The following is a 24970-nucleotide window of genomic DNA, read 5'->3' on the forward strand; positions in this document are numbered from 1 at the left end:
GTCTGCAGGAGGGCTCCGGCAAAAAGCTCCCAGGCAGCGGGCAGGCAGAGGTGCGCGGCCTCTCCTCCCCTCCCCTCCCCGCAGGTCCGGGGGGCTGTTGTGTTCAGCACGGAAATCACAGCCCAGGGGGCTAACAATAAAGTTGATAAATAACTGGGGATGTGTCATCTGGTTCGATTTGAAAACAAGGGATCGCGGTAGCTGAGGTGTCTATCGAGCAGATGTGTGTTAGGTACCAGGGAGACGCAAAAGGGTTTTGAGGCTGTTTGTGTAAGTAGGAAGGTTTCCCCCTTGTGCCCCTGCCCTGGCTGCTGTTGCATCATTGAAGGGCATGAAATCGGCAAGTGAGATCGATCGGCTGGCACAGCCAAGCAGCATCTACGGCTTATCCCCTAACACACGTGGCAGGTAGGAGAGCGACAGGACCCTGTCATTCTCAGTGTCTCCACAACTGTTGTGTGTTTGGCCGGTGTTCTTGGGCATACCTGTGTGTGCCAGCCACTGCTCCCTCCAGAAATGATGTTGTCGGTGATCCTACACCTATTGTGTAGGTTATTCACAGGCAATTGTATAGGAAAGTAAAATAATTGTGTTCCACTAATGTTTCTGCAGCTATTAAGATACCACAGGTTAAAGAAACCTTAGATCCCATTTTAAGTGTAATAGTGCAAGCAACAGAAAATCAGTCAACTTCTAGCTTTACCAGTTTTTTTGAGGCTTAACTGAAAAGAGTGTGTTCTTCAAGGAACTGTCATGTAAAAGCTACCTAGTGGGCTTGGGTTGCTTTTGACAGGGCAAAATAATTTATAACAATGACCCAAACATTTCTAGGCAGAGAAGAAGTGAGAAATCTGTATTTCAGCCCTTGAATGGCCTCTCTTATATGTAGAGAGGGCTTGTCTTGCTGCTAGATGGAAGTTATTGTCAATTAAAACCAAAAATAATAATTGCAGCTTTCTCAAAAGAAGCTCAGGCAAAACAGGAGCAAAAAGCAGAATGGAAGGAGCTGCTCTGGGCATTATTCACAGTCTGGCTTTAATTGACTCGCAGGAATGGAGAAATGGTGTTTATGCGTAATCATTCGCATAGTGTTCCTAAGCAATAAGCTTAGTGATTGCTCTTTTTTTTTTTTTCTTTGCTTATGTGGCCTGTGGCATTACAGTTATAATGTTAAGAGAGGATCCATCTGTAATTCTCCGGGAAACTCAAGATGGTTTAATCTGAATCATTATTTATGAGGTCTGTGTGAGTTGGTTGTGCTCTGCATTGAGTGAGTGATTATATATGGTCTTGGCTGATAGCATTTACAGCTATGAAATTATATTTGAAAGAAGTGAAGAATACTGGATATTACTCTTGAATATTTGACAGTTACAGCGGTTCAAAGTTTAATAGATAGCCTCTTATTTGTGGTAATAATTACATGAAAGGAGGCAGTGTACAGAAATTGAGTGAAAAAGATTGTTCAATGTACTGTTCAGGTATGACACTTTAAATACTGTGGAACTTTTCAAGGCAGATTGTTTTGTCAACATTTAAAAAACGCTTGCAAGGCTCTGCCTTTAGTGTTTTCAAATGCAAATCTTTAATGTCACTTAACCTTTAAAATTTTGCTTAGAAAGAAACTTGGCTTTTCAGTACCGAGTTTTGCAGTAGTACTTTAGAGAGATGTGGTATTTGGAAATTGATGTTTTAGTGGCAGAATGCTTGTAGAAAGTGCAAAACATGACTCTGTATACATATACTAAGCAATGTGTAAATAACATCAGTAGAATAAAAGGAAGTGTCAGCAAATTTGGTAATTTTGACTGAAAACACTGGCTTAGTCTGCACTAGCTTTGTAAATCTCTTACTTGCCCTGTTGCTTGAGAGGAATAGGTTTCTTGGCACAATTCTCGTACTACCGCAATGAAAGGAAGACATAACCAACTTAAAAATGTTATCGAGTGTATAAAAGAAGAAGGCAGGATTTATGGATTGCTGCTTTAATAAACAAATAAGCTTAGTTTTTCACAAGAAATGCTAGAAAAGCATCAAAAACTTAATATGGAAAGGTAATACAGGGCTTTCAGTCAGTGTTGCAGGAAGAAGGTGCTGGTGCAGTCTGTTCAGCGCTGCTGTCCTCTTCCAGCTTCTGCAAAAGCAACAAAACTGCCTCTGTTCATCTCTGGTTTTTCCCTCCAGCTTCTCTCTTTTACTGCCAGAAAACGGAAGGTGTAGAAACTCAACTTTGTCCTGCTCGCTCCGTATCACTGATCCAGTCCTACTTGATGTAAAAATGTATGCATTGGTAGTGCACCCATACACATTGCAGCTAACCATGCTTGGGAACAGTTATCCAGCCCAGTAAGGACCCACCGCATCCCCTAGCACGGCCGGACCCATGCGGAGGAGGTGTAGGCCAGTGACATTAAAGCTCGTAAGATGAGCCATGAAGTTGGTAATATTGGCACATGGAGGGGGGAGGTGGAAGGGTGAAATGTTCTATTTGGATTTCATAAGGGAAAGGTTTCCTCCCTGTGGTCCAGGGGAAGGAGCCTGGTGCCGCCTAGATGCTGATGAGCCTTAGTGACGCTGTCAGGTCCTCTCAGCATCAGTCTGCTTCTCCTAATGTTATTCTGCTGTGGGGGAAAACACTGAATGTGAGAGATCAGAGGGGCCTGAGATGGGCAGAGATGCAGCATCTGTTTGTGTTCTAGGCACACACTAAGGGGTTTTAGCCTTACATTTTTGTGGATCTGCTGGAACAATGTTCCTTCGATGCATTTACCAGTTGGTGTTTCTCGCGGCAGGAGACACTGCTTTCCTGCCAGGTGAGAATTCAGTGGGAAATTAGGTTCTCCAGAAGTCATTGCAAAATAAAGGGGAATTAAAATTGTGTTTTCAGAAAGCTCAAATAAAGCTTTGTTGTCTCTGCTGTTACACACTGCTTTACAGCTTTATATCTCTTGTGATAAGGTGTGGTGCAAAATTAATGTACAGTGGCTGAAGTGATTGGTACCTACAGCTTTAGTTACCATTTCTGTCCTGCTTCTGTGTCAGGGACAACTGCATGGGAAGTGTACCAAGTGCTTCAGTTCATTGCATATCATTTTCTGCTGTCCCTCTTGTAGGAGTAGCAGTTCTGGGAGAGAGGCAGGGTGGATAAATACAACGTAAAGTGCTTAAATCACAAGAGACCTCTGGCTTCCCTCAGGAGACTGGTTTTGCAGGTCAGTGTCAGATCTAACTTCCCCATTCTGAAGACAAAATCTTGTTTTCTTTGCTTCTGTTTTTGGCTTTTATACTGATCTGTGTTTTAGACCCTTCCTCTCCTCAGTGCTAACAGGTTTGGACTTCCATTCTTCTTTAGTTATCGTTAAGCTGAGCCACTGATACTGCTCTTAAGATTAAACAGGATGCAAGATTTACTTTGAGATACTGAGGTTTTATTAATTCAGTGTAGATCTATTCTAAGAATAGTCTGAGTTTTGGGCAGCTGACAGAAGCTTTTTTTAATTTTTTTTTTTCTAAGCATCCTCCAGAAAATTTTCTACCAGATGTCAGTGTAAACCTGTATGTTTATGCACTTGAATCTTATCTCTGAGTTTTCTTTGATGCCCTTGATCCAAAATGTGTCTTTTTTTTAACATATTTCTCAGGTTAATTTCCCTGAATCCATTAATTTATATATTCCTAGTAATATTCTTTTTCATTAGAAATTAAAAAAAAAACAAACAACAACAAACCAGAAAATTACAACCAGAAAACTTTGTGCTACTGCTCTGTATTCAGATGCTTTTTGCAGTCACTGAATATTTGGGTTGAGTGTCCTTTAGTTACTTGGTTTTTCTCCCTCGTTGTTAATAAAAATCAGATGGTGGCATGGTCACTGTAGATGACATGTCATTTCTGATATGTTTAGCTCTCACTCTTGATTCAGTCAGTACGTGGATGCATGGAGGAGCTTCGGTGTTTTCCTGGTGCTGAAGGCTGAGGGCAATGTACAGCATGCAGTCAGTGCATCTTGCAGATAGATGTGTGCAGTACGTGCTACTAGACCAACGTGTTGGAAGCCCCCCTGCCTCGTGTGATTTGGTAGCCACATGGGTGTAGGAGGCACTGGTGCATTAAAAGACACTGCAGTGTCTGCATGCTGCCACTGCCATGCAAATGGGATTACTTTTCTTTAAAGAAAGTTGTCGTGGCTCCAGGGGTTGAAGCAAAATCTGAGAGGAGAGGTTTTTTCCATCTGGACTTTTTAGGATTAGCTTTTCCAGGATTCTGCCTGCTCATGAAATTTAGCATCTGCTTTCATCCAAAGAAGTAGCTCTTCCTACTAAATGTGCCAGCGTAAGAACTGTTGTCCTGTTTGTCTCCCGGTGACTGCAGTTACTGTAGGCAGGGTGTTTCTGTGCTACTTTGGGCTGCTGGCTTTTTAGAGTAACTTCAGGGACTCAGAAAGTTTAGTTTGTTTCATGGTTTTTGTTTGTGGTTTTTAATTTGTTTGTTTAAATGAGGGGGGATTAATTAGCAACAGTGTATCCAGGGCAGTGTTTTCTCATTTTCTGAGGGTTGTGTGTGTTACAGACCTTGTGCTGAGCTGACAGTCAGATATGGGATGATTGACTTGAGTTTTGAACATCTGAAATTAAAACCATAACACTTGAATGTGTAACTGTTTTCATTATGAGATGACCAGGGTAGCAGTGACCACATTTTTCATCGGGGTCCATTGGGCTCAAAGAAATACTAGTAGAGTTACTAGATGGTATATTAATTACAGTTGCTATATTCAGATGCTTAGATCTAGATTTGAATTAAATGACAAAATAAAATCTGACTGAAATTTTCCTATTAAACTTATTTAGGTTGAAGTAGTATCTAGAGATGCTGCTCCTTTTCTCACTGTGAGGCCAGCCAAGCAGTGGAAGAGGCTCCCAGGGTGGCTGGGCAGGCTCCATCTGTGGAGGGCTTCAAGACATGGCTGTATGAGGCCCTGAGCGACCTGCTCTGAGCTCAGAGCTGACCCTGCTTTGAGCAGGGGTTGGACTAGAGACCTCCCGAGGCTCCTTCCAACCTGAATTATCCTGTGATCCTGGATTAGGATCTGGTTATACTAAGTGTTATGCAGAATGATGTTACACTGTCCGTAATCCCCTGTCCCAAGGTTGTCCTGACAGCTAAAAATCTTTCTTAAAGTAATACCCACAGAAGTAATTTCAGTTGATGTTAAGCCATCAGTGCCCGTTTCCTTTATCTGAGACAGATCTGCCTTTTTCTTTGGCAAGCCTTTTCCTGACGAATTTGCTAATCGCTGGTTTAGATTCATAATGTTGATAAGCTTCTACTCAAATTCTCACTAATTGTGAAATAATACATACTGTAAGTAGATATGGAAATGTGCACATAGAAAAGAGCAAAACAAAGATAGTACCTGGGGGATGCGTTAGTCTGATATGGCCAAAACCATCTACAGATGCAGCAGAGGTTTAAAAGAGCTTCAAGCAGGAATTGTCTTTTGAAGATGAGCTGGGCTAATGAAAGCAAGATGGTTTCTTAAATAATATTGCTGGGTCTGGGCAATATAGATTCAGATGGGGAAGCCTGCAGAACAGGTGAGCAGAACCAAGTGAATTATCACATCACTGCAGAAATTTGAAGAATACTGCAATCGTGAAAGAAGGAAACATTTTAGAAGATATGTCCCGTAGAAGACTGAAAAAGGAGAGGGGAAGGAACATCAGGCATTTAAAATAGTACTGGGGCTGAGTAAATTAACGCTTAAAATTTGTGGAGACCCTAATTAAAAGACAAATTCTAGTAGGGATCGGAGAACAAGACTGCCAGAAAATCCTAACTTAATATTGGAGGTAGCTTTTGTGACTTACCAGACAGCAGAACATGAATTGCTACAAATTGCAGAAGAAAAAGAGAGACTCAAGTCTCTTAATGACGCGTGATGTAAATTTTGGTGATCTTTATGTGCAGGATTTTGATATCCTTGCATTGTCAGTAGAGTGAGCTGAGTAAGCAAACTGCAGACCTTTTGGAAAACTGAAAAGCAAAGTTAAATCTCCCAACAAAGAGCCTACAAAATGCAGACAAAGCAAATTTACGTGAAAGTTGACACATGGAAGGCTGATGCTTAAAACGCTGCCCTTCCTTTGGGCAGAGCTGCTGTGTAAGAAGTGAAACTGTTTTACAAAAGCCCTTAAAAAGGGACCAGAAGTGCTTTTAAAAAAGCAATGTGTGTGTGTGTGTAATATTCTGTACGATGAAGAAGAGGTGGAAGAGGTATTTTCCTTCTCTTAAACAGCTCCTGAGGCCACATCAGCTGTTAGTAGTTTTGCCTTGAACGTGAGCAGCGCTCGGGTTCTGTGTGCATCTGTGGCCAAGCGTAGCACCGGATGTTGCCTAAAGGTTTGAAAGCAAAACCCAGCCCTGTGGTCACAGGTGATGTGTAGATCAGAGAGAGGTTAAATTGCTCATATTTCTGGGTAGGTATAAAAATAGCACAAGATGGCTTCTCCCTCCCTCCCTCTTCAGGCTGATAGTTCTGGAAAGAAGGGAGCCGCATGGTCTCACTGGCAATGACCAGGCGACCGTTTGGGGCAGAGGTTGTTTTCCAAAGACACGTGGGTACCTGCACAGCTGGTGTAGGTCAGCGAGTTAATGGAGCCGGGTTCTGCCTCCTGAGGGGCTCTGTCTGTATCTGTGAGGCTGGCTGCGCCGGTTGGGAGCAGCTGGGGTGGGAAGAGGGAAGGATGGGAACTGCTGGTCCAGAGTAGGAACCGCATGAAGCATAGAATGGGAATTGAACAGCTATTTTTTTTGCAAACAGGTAAATAAGCAAATGCTAACAGAGCTGTTTGATGTTAAACATAGCCAGGGAAATTTGGGGCAAAGGTGAATCTGGTGCTGCACATCTAAGCATGTTCAAAAATACCTTTGAATTTGTGCACCAGTGTTGAAAGAGTTTGCATGTGCTGGCAACTCCTTCCCCCTCCATAATTTTTGCATTGTTTCTTCTCTCCAAAATAAGCATTATTAAAGCACATGATTGCAAAAACACCACCTTACATGGGGAAAAAAAAAATAAAAATGAAAGCATGAGAGCTAAATATTCTGCAAAATTTTATTTTTAATATACTAATTTTCAAGAAACTTGCAACTGGAAAAAAGTCAAGGTTGCCCAAGATTGCGAGACCTGAATTCAAACTTAGATTTGGGAGTGCTAAAACAGATCCTTTGAAAGTGGAACTGCTGTCTGCTGTGATTCCATGCAAGTCTAAGCTTTCTACTGAGCACCTGCTGATACGTGTTTAAGGAAATTCATTATTCCTGTAAAAAGGCTAAATGTAATACGGTAACAGGTTACATGGGCTGAAGCATTTGCTAACAGGTATCTGTGTTGTGTGTGGTGGCAAACCATGGATGCAAGAGGCAGTGATGTGTTGGGTTGCTTGGCTCACACTGAAGAGGTGCGGACTTCCAAGGGGCATAGAAGGCACCCGCAGAAGGAGGAAGCGCAGTACATGCCATGTCCCCGAGGGGCGAGACAGGAGGCTGCTGAGGAGCCTCTGGGTCACAGCCTTGGTTTGGAGCAGCACTGTGAGACCTCTTATACTTGTTCACAAAGTAGATTTTCTAGAAAACACTGAGACTTGCTGGTAAATGGCTGCTGATGATCTCAGTAGTTTTGCCCCCATTGGTTTCTGTGTGATCTCATTTAGGTTCCTGCTGCGGCAGGGGGATTGGACTAGATGATCTCTCGAGGTCCCTTCCAATCCCTGACATTCTGTGATTCTGTGTGATTCTGTGAAGGGGGAAGGCAGGAAGGGTAGGCTTCTCCCAGACCCCTCCAGCTGAAACGTGCTTGGTGCCTCCTGGGACAAAAGTCCCTAGCCAGGGAGGGAAGTGCTGGCTTTTTCAGCTTCTCTCTTTCTCCTGGCAGTTAAATTGCCTATTAAACTGTGACTCGGTCTCTAAAGCCTCAAGGGGAAGACTTCTCCTTGGCCACCACATAAGAGCATTCTGAGAGGAGCTGATGGATTCCCAGAGAAGAGAGGTGGGACACAAGCAAAGGAAAATGTGACTTAGAACACATTTAGGAGTGACTGATGCCTCAGGGAGGATGGGGATGCAGATCTGGTCCTGAGGTCTGTCTAGGCAGAGCTTGTCAGTGGGCTTGACAAAGAAAAAGCTGTTTGGGTGGAGGATAATAGCGAGTGAAGGATGTACTCTGGGTAATAATTGTAGGTAAAGCGTTTGGTGAGCAGTGGGCTTGCGTCAGGTTTTGAGGGCTGATGATTTGACCTGTTCTGGTCAGACTCTCATGGGAATGACACAAGGTTGTTCTGGATGTGCTACATGAACCAAATGTTTCTGTGCCTCTGGTTGAATTTTTGAGGAAGCTTCACAAAAGAGTTTTGCTATTTTCACTGTCAGTAAAGCTCAGTAACGAGTGTACTACTGTTCTCAAGTGGCAAAATATTTATACTTTGCAAACACTGATCTCATAGTTCTAAGTTGGTTAAAGTGCTGTTTTTCAGCACTTACAGTATAACAAACATACCTGAAAGGTTTCATTCTTCTGGTTGTAGATGGATGGTGATAACTCCACAACAGATGCTTCTCAGTTAGGAATTGCTGGAGATTACATTGGTGGCAGTCACTATGTAATACAGCCTCATGATGGTAAGAAATGTAACGGTAAATACCACTTTTTCTCTCTGTGTGTATGTGTGTGTGTGTGTGTATATATATATATATATATGTATGTGTATATATATATATTTCCTTCCACTTCCTGTATAGTTCTCTGCTGTCTTCTGTCAAGCTAAGACTTTGCAATTCATAATGCCTCACTGTATAAAGCATTTTTTCTGCAGTCTGAAGGTGGAGGTTGGATTTGTCACTATTGACACTGAGACCTTCAGGGTGATGACAAAAAAAAAAAATGTTCTAGGAAGCAATTTTTATTTTGACTTGATATTAAGAATGCATGGTGCTCAACAGCCACATACATTTCTGTGCATAGTAGGATAAAGATTAAGTCAAACACCTCTAAAGGTAGCCTAATGGTACATCTGTTTTTTAAATTAGTTCTACAGTGTTAATACACCGTACTTTCAAAGGTCTTCTTCCTTCATTGTAAGATTTTAAACTGACTTAATTATTGGCTGCTATCTGTCAAATACAATTTCTGTTAACTTTTCTGTATTTCATTAGACACAGAGGACAGCATGAATGATCACGAAGATACAAATGGCTCAAAAGAGAGTTTCAGAGAACAAGATATATACCTTCCAATTGCAAACGTGGCGAGGATAATGAAAAATGCCATACCCCAAACAGGAAAGGTAATACCCTTGTCTGGTAAAGCAAGTGTGTTGATGAGTTTTAGTCCTTCCTCTGAGTGAACTTGAGCTGGTAGCACAATATCTTTTTCAACATGATCCTGGTTTATTGGAGAAAAGCCTTCTAAAAGAAAAGAAAAAAAAATGTGAGCAGGAGGTGGTTGGGACCAAGTCCATTTTTCTTCGGCTTCTGAAAGCTTTTAGTGACAGCTGTAATTAGAGTATCCAGAACAGAACTCTTCATAGGGCTTTCAAGAGCTTTATTTTTCTGAGATGTGTTCTCTGAATTGGTCATAATGAGTCAGACTTGGTGACAATCCCCTATCAGTAAGAATATTTTATATGCAATTCTGTCTTACAAAATTTAATCTGCTTTTATTGAGGTGCATAAAATTTGGAATAAGTGAACCATTTTGGATGAAATAAAAATCCAGTCCTCATTCTGAAGGAAGGAGAATGGTTAGTCTTTACATATCCAAGGGCCAAAATGACTTAAGAAGTCTGCCTTATACAATGTATCAGATAAAGCTAGATATTGAAAAACTTATTTTATTTCTTTCTTCTAAGAATAGACTTTTTAATCCATTCTGTTGAGCTGGTGATTGTATAAGCATTTGACTGTTCAACTTGTTTATATTAAACCTTTGCAGGGCTCCTGTTACTTGCTGTGTCTCTATTGTATTCCAGTACAATTCCTGCCCCAGTAACATTTCCTCTAACTGAAGCTGATTTTTTTTTTTTTTGAGATCACTCTAAATAGAAGCAAGACATAATTTACTTGCATCTGCTTGTACTTTCATAGTGTTCCGGGCTTTCTGGAGATCTGGGTGTTACATTTATATCTTTGCTGTGAAAATCTCTTCACTAGTCCATATTGTCATAAATTTTTAGTGATCAAGATGAGATTTTTCTCAAGAATTTAGCATATGGGATGTCGAGCTATCTTGAAAAATCAGGGAGGTTTTTGAGAAAAACAGCAAGGGAAGCTGCTGGCTGATGAGTACACTTGCCCTCTGTGTCTGAAAATACCAGAGGAACTAGTGAAGATTCTACATACAGTTACTTCATTATTTTTAAAAAAATACAAACAGGTTGTTCTCATGTGAAGAATAAGAATCTTGACTATTATAATCTTTCAGTTGGCTCCTGTCAGCTTCCCAAGTAATAATGAGTAATGTTTGCTGTCATTTTAAGTCAGGTAAATTACTTTTGTCCAGCTGAAAACCATAATCAAATTTACTTATTTCATTCTTGCCAGGGGCATATGTTTCTTCATTTGAATTCTCATTTGGAAAATCTATACCAGAATATTAAAGCATTAGAGAGGCTTGCTGCTAGGCATATATTATAGTCCCTGAGTCTGGTCAGGATAAAAATACTTGTTGTTGCCAAATTTGTGGGAATGTACTGTAGTGGGGTTGGAACTGCTGGGTCTATTAAAAGGAAGGTGGAAGTGGGCTATGACATTCTAATGAACAGGTTTAAAGAGAAGGTGTAGGTAAGCAAAGTAAGCAGTACTGAGATGCATCTGTATGTAAATGCTTGTACAGAATGTCGTTATGACTTCAGGAAATGCTGGCAGTTGGCCATGCTGCCTGAAATAGTAAAACTTGGGTTAAAATCATGTTGCAGCTGTGCTTACATAGAGCAGTGATGACATCCAGTGGTTCCCTCACATACAGCTGTTGCCTAAATGGTATTAGCATAAGGTTTTGGGATGTTTCCTTTATTATTGAGTGTATTCTTTTGTTTTGGTTTGTTTTTTTAATCTTCTTGTGTCTTGGTTAATCATTTTATGATATTTTTTCCTTACTAGATTGCTAAGGACGCAAAGGAATGCGTGCAAGAATGTGTAAGTGAATTCATCAGCTTTATAACATCAGAAGCAAGTGAGAGGTGTCACCAAGAGAAAAGAAAGACGATCAATGGAGAGGATATTCTCTTTGCCATGTCTACCTTGGGGTTTGATAGCTATGTTGAACCTTTGAAGTTATACCTCCAAAAATTCAGAGAGGTTGGTATATACTTCAGTATTTCCTCATTTATTTAGCCCGGTGGTGTTTATCCTTAGCTCCCTGTCATTGTAATTGTATAATGGCTAGTTTGCACGGTATCTCACAGCTATTGTCAGGGGCTAATGCAATGTTTAAAAGCATTCCAGAGGATATCAAGAGAAAAAGGAATGAGTAAGCATTTTGATTAGGCTTGCTGATTCAAAGTAGTTAAAGCTTTCAACTGAATAAATTCTCTAATATGTTGCTGGTAGTAAATCACTCTGTTCTTTAAAGGTGCCTATTAAGAATACTTAATTTGATCTTTGAGTTCAGTCAGTAAAAGGGTACTAGGCTGCATCCTGTGAGGAGCTAGCCTAGTGCCCAATGTTTGTCTGTCAGAATAATGATTCACGTGGAAGGCTATCTGCTTCAATATTTAGTGGGGGGTTTTTTTAATCTGTTTTTTTAGTCTGTCCCTCAGTTTATTTTTCATACATAGTACATGCTAGGCATGTGATCCAAGGTGTTTAATTTATCCCTTCTCTAGCAGAAAGTGACTTTTTCTCCTTTCAGCGGTTTAAACTTTTTGAAAAATAAGTTGTTTCTGCTTGAGTTTTTTTGTTCTGTTCCCCTGCCTCCTGTCTAGAAAACAAAGAATGATGCTTCTTTGCTTCTTTACTTTGGTGTTCTTTTACCTCAGAATACCAGATTTGACCAAAGAAATCAAAGATATTTTTATCCAGTGACCTCATAGTCCTGAATGAAGAAGTTGGTCAGAATTAAAGTAATACCGGGGGAAAAAACTCAAAGCAAATTAATTTTTTAATTTTTAAATGTGGATCCCTGTGTTTGTATGGCTGTTTGTTTTTACTGGCATGAGTGAAGCAGGTTATGTCTAAATTGGCAGTGCTGTAGATAGAGATGCTCTTCAAACTTCCTCTGTTCTGTAAACCTAAGTTGTTTTTTTCCAGTTAATGGGGTCAGACTCGCTAGTGATAATTAATTTGCTGATAGCACTTGAAGCTTCCCCTTCCCCGAAGGTCATTTGCTGTGATAACTGAGTACCAGGAGGTGTTATCTAAAAGTTGATGTACTACTGTGTGCTATCTTTTTCCAGTTCTTTGTAGCAGTTCCATGTGCTGTCAGAGTGCTGTATGTGCTTTAATTAAAGGTGCAAGTAGTGCCTAACTAGTTTCAGTACTTCTGGAGAAGTCTGAAGTGGGTCTGTGCTACTGTGCTAATGAAATTCTGAAGTGACCATTTTTGCAGCTGTATGTGCTGTGGTAGCAGAGTTAGTGGGATTGGGTTTTAATTGAATGGAAGGATTGCATGGTTTTGCACATCAGTTTTAAACCTCTAGTTCCAGCTAGTTCTGTCTTTAGAGTACCATATATAGTGAAATATTTCTGGTTTGTGGCTTAATATTTAGTCTACATTGAACAGTGGCAGAGAATTCTTTTTACACCTGTATTATTTTCTTAGGCCTCTATTATGTTCTTATGTAACATAGAGCATCAAACTTCATAGTTGTAAAACTGCACGCAGGTGACCGGGAGCCCTGGCAATCTGTGCTGATATCCTTTCTGGCTGTGGCCCGTGATGTGGGAAAAGAAATCCAGTATCTTGATTTTAAATGTCAGCTCTTACTTGTGTGATGATGGCTCTGTGTGTGTGGTTGGTAAGCAAATGTTGCACATTCTCAGTAGTTCTGAGATTCTGTGATTCCTTGTAAATGCTTTTAACTGCTCCTTCTGGATTGCTGTGGACCTTTGACTTTCTGCAGAGGGTGAAAGCCTTTCTTAGAGCTACACAATCCTACTTTGCAGAGTTTTTGTTTCCAAGGAGTAAGGCTAAGATGAAAAACACCCTTCATACAGTCTTGTACTATTCATGTTCTTAAATCCCATAGAGTTTTACAGGTCTTGGATTTCAAACTCCAGCTGCTGCACAGTGACTTTTCTGCAATTTTCAAACCTTGGCTAGAGCTCCTGGAGTCTTGAAACAATCTCAAGCCACTGTACTCTTAACACAAATTCTTTCTTCTTTTTTCTTTTCCCTCCCTCTCTCCAGGCAATGAAAGGAGAAAAGGGAATTGGGGGAACAGTTACAACTGGAGACGGTCTAAGTGAGGAGCTCACAGAGGAAGCATTTAGTAAGTAATACTTTTTAATTTATTGTATTATTACTATGGCTTTTCTAAAAACAGCACTTCCTTTAGACATCAGAATTCTTACTTGAGGAATATATCCTGAACTGGCCACCTGTTACACCTGTGATCCATTGAGATTTTCATTTGAGATGTCTGGAGGATAACCGGTGCTCAGATGAACTCCTCCCAGTCAGTAGCATTTATGATCAGAATGAAGTAATATAGTGATAAATTATGACACTCTAAAAATAGCTAATGTCAACTGTGGACAATTTTTAAGTGCATACATTAGTGCCAGTATGTTTTCTCTACACTTAAACACAGATTGGAATGAAAGGTGCAAACGTTTTTTCTTTCTTTTTTTTTCCCCAGTAGCTACATATTTAGGCCACATTCGTTCTACTTGCAAGACTGTTGGGGGAAAAAGTAAAATAAACTCCAGTTGATGACTTGAGGAGCTCGTCTTTGAGAAATGAGCCAGAGAAGAACATCATCTTCGTATAATTCTAAAACACTTAGTATTTCTTACACTCAAAAGAATACACAGATTGGCAACTAGAAGGTGTAGGGCAAGGAGTATCGTATGCATTCACTGTAGTTTTTCTTCCTTATACTGTGAATTAAAGCCTGACACTTGTTGGGACTTTGTGCTGGTTTTGCTGATGCTGGATTCTTGTATGTAGTCTTCACTTTGGCTTTTAAATGTTATGGGCTATTAATCTTGAAGCTGATACAAGAAGAATTAGAAGGCGCAGCTCTAGCCATGTCTACTGACATGATGCAGTTTTTCAAGTACCTGATAAATCTTCTGTTTAAAATCACTGGTAAACTACTGAACTAGCACAAACTCAAAGCCTGAGGGCTGAAATGACCTATTCAGGGTCTGAAATACACTTTGCTACCAGCATGATGACTTTGGCTATATAAAACAGTACAGATTCTTCAGGTCTCTTCTAGCCTGGAAGATAAGCTCATAAAACTGGCTGGAAACCTAAATATTGCAGGGACTTATAGAAAGCTTTATTTTTTAAAATATTACTATTTTAATTTTATAATTAAAAATTATACAATGTAAATAGTAAATGTTTAACCATACTCATTCATATGTAATAGCTCTGGTTCAGAAGTAGTAAGATGCTAACACATCTATAAGCCCAATTTATTTACCTTGAGTATGTTGCTAATAGTTTATGGATTACAGCTGTTGGGAGTTTATCCAGTTTCAAATACCTGGAAATTGTTCCAAAAGCTTTATTTTGTATATATTCTGATTTGCATTTCAAGCATTTAAACTGCAGCTCAAGAGTTGAGGGAAAATATATAGTTGGAAACTTCTGATTGTGTCTGTGTCCAGTGTCTTGTTTTGTATGGGCAAAGGGACAAATTCATGACAGGTTTCTCGTCTGGGATGCCCATGGTCTGCTTAACCTGAGTACAATGCCCAACAGAAGATGGAAACCAGAAAAAAGGAATCATCTGTCCCCTTCCCAAAAGAATCTTAAGTCTTGGCAGGATGCAAAGATGTTGCAGTAGTAGAAGAAGAAGGAAAAAAAAATTCTGTAAAATAAGTGATGGTGTCAGGTGCTGCAGGTATTTCTCTCCGTAGGGGCAGATACAAATCTGCTCAGAACAGTGAGCAGTAGTAGCTGTGCTGCTGTGGCAGAGCCCTTAGCTCTTCTTCTTAGTGTAACGCCAGGGCTGGGTCAGAGGCTTGGCATTAAACTGCGTTGGATGTGGGTCATGGGCGTTGAAGGGCAGTAAAATTTTGGACCTGCCAGAGCCGCTTCTCACTATGATCTTAATGCATCTCTTTACTTGCAGCTTAAGTATTTGAAAATCAGTACAGTGAAGGTAGGGAGAAACAAACAAACAAACCAACCCAACCAAAGCCCTGATTCAAAACCCCCCAAGCATCAGCTTTCAAATGAAAACTGTTGGGATTATCTTGTGTTTTCAGAACTTTTGTATGGGTTGTATGTCGTATTTATATATAGTAACAGCCATTCTTCAGAGAGGAGAGAGCCCCATTGTCTGTCTCCTAGCGGAGAACGCTACACTACAGCGACTTAACTTACAGCTTTTGCTGCTCTGCTTCCAAGTAGCAGCTCTCTAGCGTATGACTGAGCGCCGCAGAGCTCAACGTGCACGTTACGGTAAAGGTTTCTCCTGGAGCATCACTCCCTGTGTTTGCTCTCGAAGTCTCAGAAGTACTTGTTACTCTGTTTGTTGGCCTGCTCTGTCCCCAGTAATATTCAGAGCTCTTGTGCCTACCCTGAGGGGCGTGCTGAAGTCATCCAGCCTCATGTCAGACAGTGCCTTTTTTTTTTTTGTGTCATTGCCTGTCTCTGTTTCTCTGCTGCCTTCCATGGGGCTTCCACGTTACAGAGTGCCTGTGGGATCCTGTTTTATAAAGAAGTGCAGCGATTTTATGGAGTTCCTCACACGTGTATGCTCAAGTGCTGACCTTATGTCTAAATAAAACAAGCTGTAAATCCTCCAGGTTTCTCGGGATATTGAATGCTGGAGATTGCTTTTTTCAGTGGTCAGGATGGCAAACTGCACTCCATTCACCAGTATGCAGCTGTGTACGTTCTGCTTCAGATAGGTACAGGGGAAGAACAAGGTGCAGTCTTACTTTTAGATTATCTGATGGAAAATTAAGTTGAATTTTGTTTCTTAAGTGTTTCTTAATGAGAATAAACTTGTTTACTTGTAACACTTAGTAACAACTGTGTCTATACGCATCGTAGGATGGTAGCTGAGAGGAGAGGAATGGCTCCTCAGTCCTGGAGTGGACCACCACTAAAGGTTATTTAATGGTGACAGACAGATAAAACAAGGCTTTGTGTATCCTACAGTTCCCATCTAACTTTCTTAAAACGCTCTTTCTTTCAGCTAACCAGTTGCCAGCAGGCTTAATAACTACAGACGGCCAACAGCAGAATGTGATGGTCTACACGACATCATATCAGCAGGTACTGTATCACATTCCCTGCTCTCCCTTCCGCTGCTAAAATTCGAATGTTAGTTCAGCTGCCCTGTTCTGTAAGATGAGAATGAATTTTAGTTAGTGCTTTGGTGGTGGCTGTCGTGACATTCCAGCACTGACAATTTAAGGCTGCTGGCTGCAATGCAGTATCAGAAAAGGTGCGTTTGAAAGTGAGCTTGCATTTTCTTTCTCCAGCTCTCTGGCGTTCAGCAAATTCAGTTCTCATGATTTGAAGAAAACTTTGGATCTGTGAACATGAGACGGAAAAGCTGCGCGACTCTAACGAAGAGGCAGTTTTATTGACTGGTGAAGAGATTTATCTCTTTGTATATTAAATAGCTGTAATGTAGCTACCTGAAGCTTGACTAATTGAGGTGTGAGTTCCGACTCAAATCTTTTTCATGATGATTTTAAAAAAAAAAATTGGATTTTAAAGGTATTAAAGTATTTTTGTTTTGTACAAGAGTTTGTTGCTCTGTATAACTCCTGTATGCATTGTATATTGCAATTTATTACTGTCAGAGATTTGTAGACAGTTTCTTATTTTCATATTGAATCATGTTACTTTTGTAATTTAGGTAAACAGCTGGGTTAATTCATGTTTACCCTTTGAATAAAAGTGTAAGGGTAAATTTCATTTTTTGAATGCAAGTTGCCTTTATTATAAAGATTGAGTTGGTCTTGGTTATGTAATTGTCTTGCATGACAACCTCAACTAACTTTACATGTCAGCATATATTTATTGAAATTTTGAAAGGGACTTTTTCCTCATGAAACTAGCAGCTCAAGAGAATTGCTACAACTGTTTTTTTAATGCAAGTTCAGAATTAAAAGTTAATCAAAAACAACCAATGCTCTACTACATTTAGAGACTTAGAGCTTATCATCAGTGTTGATGAAAACACTGATTGTGTGCGATGCAGGTCTTCATTTCATTTTTTTTATTCAGTTGCATTAATTCTCCTTAGACTTACTATGATATATTTAAGGTAGTCTTTGTGCTACTGAAATAACTCTTCCTTTTTATGTATGGTTTTTAGAATCCAAAACTTATCAATTCAAGGGGCGAGGGGGGGGATTTTATAGTACTTGTGGTAAAAGATCTCATTTTAACTTTTTACTGAAATGTTTTAAGGGTTCTCATGAGACTGTGGGAACTCAACTGTGTTAGCGACTTTCTGTGTACAGGCTGCGTGTGTGTGTGTGTGTGTGTGTGCACATGCGTGTGAGTGAGTGGAACTTGAGCAAGTGATACAAATCTGAAATGGAAGACAGACTTCTAGTTTGCTGTCTTTCCTGGTTTTGCAATAAACTCTACCTAGACAATGTAGTTCTGTATATTTAGTGAGCTGTTCTTAGTAACGTTGCTGTTTCTTTAAAAATCGGGTGGATAATTTTGTTAGATGCAATGTCTTAGCCTGGTAGGATAGGGGTGGTGGTTTTGGTAATATCTTACTCAGATTGAATGTTGGGACCTTTGATCTTTTTACTGTTTGCAGTGGACTGAAATGTAATAATTATCTTTCCACATACCTGTCATTAATTTAAGCAAACCACAACTTCACTCTGTTGCCATATAATTTCTTGCTGGTTTTTTTTTTCCTTTTTTTTTTTTTTTTTTAAAGAAAAAGTAACAGTTTAATATTGGGAAAATAATTTAAACTAAGACACCCCAAAAACCTGAAATAGCCAATTCTTTACTAAACAAAAAAATGATGTATGCACAGATTTTAAGTGTTTCTTACAAATCCGCATCATGCTGGCAGAGCCTCTGGAGGCAATCCAGTGTATTTTGTGACGATGGGGGTGAATGTTCTGGATTTTGTGGCAGTCTGTCATTCTTCAGCAGCTCTGACTGAACAAATGGAGTTTTTCATTAAATGTACAAATGAATTACACAATCACTCCATGAGCCCCTTCTGTTTGTATTCTGTTTATTTCAAGCCGTCATCCTAGATTTGCAATGGAAAAAGCTGTGATCTCAGCTAAGGAGAAGCTCAGAGATTGGCAGGTGGACACAGAGAAAGGGGGCTGAGGTCATCTGTCACATTTGCTTGAAACCAGCCACATTTCTCAGTCTGCTCGCTTTTCTGTGAGTTTAGGTTGAAGTGTTTTGAGTTTGTGGTTTACACACCATCATGTGCACAAAGGAGCTGATACTGCTTTGGTTTTCTTTTTTCTTTTTCTTTCTTCTCCCCCTCACCTCCTGAGGTCCAGGGACAAAACTGCAACCAACCTGCTCATTCACTTCCTGAAAATACACATGTAGAAGTCTTAGTGCAGCACCTCATTTGATCTCTCTCTGAAACCATTCACCTAATAAAGTTTGCAGGGTACTGTAGGCTGGGAAAACAAATGTGGTCTGGGGAAACAGTTACCTAATTTATATTAGTAGTTGAACAACCAAAGAGTGACCGTTCCTGCTGTATCCCGAAAAACTGCTGCCTTTGATTCCCTGAATGTTTTGTCGGAACTAACGTAACTCCAAATTGAGTTTCAGTTTGAGACAGGTGTGGCAGCCTATGCAAAAACTTGGGAGAAAGGCTGCTTGAAATCACAGTGAAGTTCAAAGATTTCTTTCCAAGCAGTGACTTTTTTTAGGTGTCTTTCTGTGACACAAACAAGTTTTACTACATTAATTTTTTAAATGAATTTCTGTGTAACTTGATCCTTCTGATTTTTCTTTACAAAGTGCTTGTGGCAGCTTTGAAAGCACAGAAATATTATTTCTAGACAAAATGCAGTTATGAGAAAAGCTAGCTTAGGTCATGTTCTACATCCCGTTTTCATTACAGACTTAATGGGAGCCGAGGCTCTGCATTTACCAGTCTCACCGAGGTACGTGTGCCTCGTTACTATTTTATTTATCCCTCTATTCTGATCTCTGCTGAACACTAAAATACGTGGCTGGAACACAAGAGAGGGTCTTGGTATGAGGCAGTAGGTGCATTATAAATATCTACTGCCTCCTGCTTATCTGCCTGTAGCTAAAAATGAGTCTGATTTATGTGGGCTATACTTTAAATAGTGATCTTCCTTGAACTGCACCCAGGATACACTGTGAACCACATCAGATAGTGGATGGTCCCTATCGCAGAGTTTTGTGATGATGCTCGTTAACATGCTGTAGGTGATTTCTCTTTTGCCTTTAGCAGGAGAGGCTTAAGCATATGGGCACCTGCACGTGCACAGGAGATTGCTCAATGCAAAGCAACATGGTGAGCCAAGGGCTAGTATTTTCCCCAGCACCTCGCTGTCATGGTAGGAGCTGGCAGCAGCCTTGCTTTATAGCTATAAAATTCTTCGTTCTTCACATTCAGAGCTTTGCACGTGATTAATGTTCTAGTTAAGTCATGTAGACTTGCTGCTATAAAGTGATAAGACAACTTGCTTTAAGTCTTTGCATTCCCAAATGGTGCAGGCTTAAACTTTTTCAGTTTTGATTTGTATCAAGTGAAGAAGAAGAAAGGAAGTTTTTCACATAAATTTGAAGTGAATTTTTTTATGTTTATAGATGGAAAAAAAATCCCAGCTGTATATAGACTCTAAGATAAATAATGCTATAAGGGAATCATATTTTATATAGAGCCCAAGCAGTCATATAGGAAGAAGTTAAATATTGATCATGTGGACAATGGTTATTCTTATATTACCCTTTCAAATTGGTTTGGTGAAAAGAGCAGCGGTGGAAGGATGCTTTTTGGCTGTGGTACAGTTTAAGACATGTACCTAGTTGAAAACACAGACCAGTTTCTCCGCTTTGAACAGAAGAGATGTGCAGAGATGATGAAGAGAATGATCATCTCCTCTGGTCCCTGGTCTGGGGGGAGCCCCAGCTGCAAACAGCACGGCTGGCCAGGACCACAGGGCTTGGTGCTGGAACCACAGTCCCTCTGCCCCCTTTCTCCCTCACTTCCCTTGCCCACACATCCCCCAGACAAAGAAGAGATGATCATTCACACTTCCAGCTTTTAAAAGGCTGAAAAAATTATACTTAAGCAACCAAATATTGATCTGTTTACCTATTGATTTGTGAAATGGGCACGATAAGGGACTGCAATGTCACCTCTGACCCTCAGTATGTAAAAATTTAATGGAAAGCTCTCTAGAAACTCGGTGGCAGTTCAGCTTGCAATGACATCCAAGGCCAAATGCTCTTGGGAGGGAGGGCAGTCTGCTCCTATGCACAATGGTTTCCAAATTGGTGCCAGCTGCAGAGTGTTTATTATATTGCAGTCTCCCAGAAAGGCTGTGGAGGCAGGGAGAGGCGGGGCAGGGCACAGCAGCTCCGAGGGAGTCAGCTACGCTGGTTTAGGAAATCTTCCAGGCAGCCTGCCAGGGTCATTTCCTGGAATCGCTTACTGCAGTACACGGGGCCAGAGGATCCATTTATCAGGAGCAATGGCAACTGATTTGCTTTTGTATGAAAGAAAACTATTGAGGATTTAAATCTGCTGGGCAGAGGAGCATCATTCAGGCTGCTAATCTAATCTGTGTGTGCCTAATACTTTATCTAGCACAGCCCGTACAGCACCAGAGGCGGCAGTGGACTTTCAGGACAGAGCTGCCTGGAAGTGTTTGGTTTCTGGCTGACAAACCGCAGTAATATGTGGCTCAGGCCACATCAACAAGGCACATCAATGACAGTGTATTGCAAACAAAGTTTAGCAGCAATTCACTCCTGGTCAGAATCAGCCCAGGTTTTTGGGCCTGTTCGGGGGTGCAGACCACTTTTCTCCAGAAATAACTGGGCGCAGTGTGAGTCCTCCCCTGCCGCTGGGGTAACAGTGACTAAAGCACTCCCCTGCTGCTCCTAAACTGTTGTCACTGTGCATCTTCAATGTGCACAATAAAAAGACAAGAAGGGTTGTTTACAACTTAAAGCAATTCCCTGCCCTGCCTCAGTACACAGCTCTTCCCAAAACTGAGGGTAGGGCATGGACCTAGCTGCTGGTTGTAGCTTGCCCAGCAACAATGACAGCAGAAAACTAATCTCCTAGATGTATTTGCTTCAGGTGTCTTTAGCATGGCAGAAACAAGAGGCAACACTACAGAAGACCCTTTTTAGAATCAACAAAATAATTCAGTAAATAAGGGCAGGTAATCTGTCTGAAACAACACGACTGCGATGACGAAAGTATCTCCCACCCAAAAGGACACAGTAACAGGAACAGCAAATAAAAGCATCTTCCAGCAACCCACCTAAGACTCACCACAGTTCAGATATATGTGCTGTGTCACTTGAAAGACAACTGCAGCTAAAATGTGGCCACTATTTTATGCAACAACAAATTAGGAAGAGTGTATTTTTACTCCTCTCTGCACCCTGTGTGAAGACAAATAGTCGACACTATGAGATCTCATCTTCCATCACTGGCGAGAAGAGTGTGGTGCAGATAAAGGACTCTGGGACACACAGGTTTGTTTCTGCAGCGTTCAACTCTTCAGCCTTGAAATCCAAACCCACCGATGCCCAAGTTCCCTGTCTAATGTAACGCACCAGGAAAAGCAACCTGGTGAGCAGGAGGATGCCTGGAGCCAGCCTGTAGGAAAAGCCAAGTGCTAGGGGAGAAGGGAAAGGATCCAAAATCTCACCTCTAGCCAGCTGGAAAGCATTTCTGTTACGGGGAAACAGGCTCCATCACTTTGGGATGGGAATGCAGAGAGTGCAGGGCCTGGGGAGTGCTGCATCAGAGGTCGAGTCTGCTCTTCCTCTCTTCAAAACCAGCAGCAGCAGCCACGTTGTACAAACCAAGCAGCTGAAACTTGTCCAAAGGGTCTCTTGAGTGGATGCAGTGAGATCAAGTTCTGTACCCATCAGAAAAAGAAATATTAACAATAACTGGCAATTTTGTGTTGTCTGGCTCGACAGCTCCCATGTTGCTTCATATGGCTCAGCAGCACCTTTCTACAGGAACTCCATCTTCTTAACCTTCTCGCAGGAGCACAAGAAACTGATCTCATTAACTAATATTTAAATAATAACTACGTATACAGTCAGCATTTATACTAAACCATTTATGCTGCAATGTAAGTAGGTGACACCTTAATCTGTCAGATTGAAATTTCAAGCCTTTTTTTAAGACGGTAATTTCAGAGAGTTGCTCCCAGGCTCCCAACATTTTCCTTCCAAAGCAGACAGCGTATAAAGTCAACATATGAAAGTCTCCTCCCTACGCAGGCAAAGTGCAATGAAGAAATAATTACAAAGCTTCTACTAAAAAGAAAAATTTGAGGTACTTCTTAATGCTGCTCAAAGTTAGGAGCTACTACGTGTACCTAATAACTTTTTGTTAAAGGAGAATGATCAGCACTGCATGTAAGAGAGGTGGTTATCCTAAAAGGCAGTTAAGAGTTCCTGGTATTTAAACAAAAAAAGAGGATGCAAACAAAGCCAAGGAACTGGTGGTTCTGAACCTCCTAAGCCAGCACTTAGCCAGTGTGCCTCTTTCAAGAATCACTTGGAAATAATTGTATATTGATAACTTCCATGTGTGGATAACAGTATTTTATAATTTAATCAGATACAGAAATAACTCTGGGAACACTGCTTACCATTTGGCACACGCTGAAATGCTTCATCTTTTCCTCTTTGAAGATACCGTATCTGAGCCTTAATTTCCATTTTAAGGAGCTGCTGTACCAACTTAGCAATTATGTCATATATTAAAAGCAGATGCTTGCGAGAGGCAAGAACCTCCTCAATAAAACAATGTCAGCAAACCAAACCCAGCCTCAATTTGGGAGATTTTTTTTGTTCTGTTGTTATTTGCAGGGCTATAAGTTCAACTAATGTGATGTGAAGCACTTTGGGCTTTTGAAGGATTTTGGAACAGACCAAGGAGCCACTTACCAAGTCCTTTTTAGATGCCACATTTTCATGACCTAACATTAGGCACATACGGATGGAGTTCAACAGATACAATAGCCCACAAACATCTCTTAGGCCTTCCTCCCATCCCAGCCCTCCTCTTCCTCCCCCCTCTCCCACACATGCAGCCCAGCCCCTCTCTTTCCTTTGCTCTGCTGCTTCTGTCTCTTTGCTGAGCTGATGGGTCCAGCAGAGCAAATTCATACCACCTCATACCATTTCAAATTCAACTGCGTGCTTAAAGCACATCAGCATCCTGCTGTCTCCTCTTATCCCTCTTTTCCTCTGCGCAGCAGTTCCCGCTGCTGTCAATAGCGGCACAGCCAAGCGATGGCCGTTGCGCTTGGCCGGGGGACGTGTGGGCAAGGAAAGCGAGGGAGAAGGGGGCAGAGGGGCTCTGTCTCCAGCTCCGAGCCCCACAGTCCCGGCCACCCGCACTGTTCGCAGCTGGGGCTCCCTGACCCACGCCAGGGACCAGCCTTTGCCACGGGCTGTTTCTAAGGGGGTCCAACCACCACCCTTCGGTCTGGGGAAGATGGGAGAATTCAGCCTGGCAGACCCTGCCACATCGCTTGTCCTCAGGCCCAGAATCACACCTGGGCTTCGTCTGTGGTTTCTATCACAGCAGTGTTTCCCAAAGCAGGCCTGCGTGAGGCCACAGCTGGGGTCTGCAGGCAAAGGAGAGAAATTCTCTGGCCAAGACCCAACACCATTCCTTCATGCTGGGGTCTAGCTGCGGGCCCAGCCTACCCCCACCTGCCCCACAGCACCCCGTGGGGATTTCTCTCCCAGCAGTAAGCACTGGAGGTGCAGTATCCTAAAAACTCATTAATGGAGCAAGAGGATCCATTTTAATCTCACTTTCCTGCTACTTTCAGTTAACTTCTGGAAATTCTAATAAAAGGGATCTGCACTTAGCTTCAGATCAAAGGAAAACACCCCAAAAGGAAATTTTTCACAACACCTAACAGGAGGAGGAACACTTTAACTGCTAACACAGTGCCAGCAGTTGATGCTCCACCACTGCCTTGGGGCCTTTAGCTTGTTCAAAAATCTTACAAAGATACACCGTGAACCAGCTAACACTATGAAGAAAAAAAAATTAATTCAGAGTTGTTAAGGGAAATTCATACAGCAAATTCAAGTCTGCCTTAAAGAGGAAATAACTCCTACTCTGGGAACCTTATTAACAGAAAGAAAAAAGCAGAATGAGGGAATTCTTCACCGATTATTTAGGTTTTCCCATGTCTTCCACTAACGTGAGGATCACAAATAATTGAAAATAAGACAACAGTTACTCTATTGTATTAGCTAGGAACGTGAGCAAGGAATCGATTCGGAGCAAACAGGTTTTAGCAGTTTCTTACAAAGTCACTTAAAGAGGTCTAGAAACAATTCTGCAGATATTTCAGTTCACTTGCTCTTCTCTGCTCCCAGGAACATGTATTACTTATTTCCCCAGGAGTTCCCCATAGTCGACTGCCATAAAGGTTTAGAAACTTGCCAAGACTGTGACATTTTGAGCAGAGTTGGACACGCACACAATTCATATCCTCACTAGAAGCCTTCTGAGCATCATCTATCCCATCCTTTCAACAAACAATGCCAAACTCTGCCGCTCATTTT

The 24970-nt window shown here is 41.2% G+C and overlaps 1 protein-coding gene across 1 annotated transcript; it reads left to right on the forward strand.

Moving 5' to 3' along the window:
- The first annotated feature begins 8428 nt into the window (after positions 1-8428).
- Positions 8429-17684, forward strand: NFYB (nuclear transcription factor Y subunit beta). The gene is made up of 6 exons (XM_010172944.1): positions 8429-8679; positions 9214-9344; positions 11158-11355; positions 13406-13487; positions 16380-16459; positions 16669-17684. Exons 1-6 carry the CDS (start codon positions 8586-8588, stop codon positions 16699-16701), a joined length of 618 nt encoding a protein of 205 aa, XP_010171246.1. The 5' UTR covers positions 8429-8585; the 3' UTR covers positions 16702-17684.
- Positions 17685-24970: the final 7286 nt, after the last annotated feature.

This window comes from Antrostomus carolinensis, unplaced genomic scaffold, assembly GCF_000700745.2.
Source record: "Antrostomus carolinensis isolate BGI_N321 unplaced genomic scaffold, ASM70074v2 scaffold588, whole genome shotgun sequence".
Lineage (NCBI taxonomy): Eukaryota > Metazoa > Chordata > Aves > Caprimulgiformes > Caprimulgidae > Antrostomus > Antrostomus carolinensis.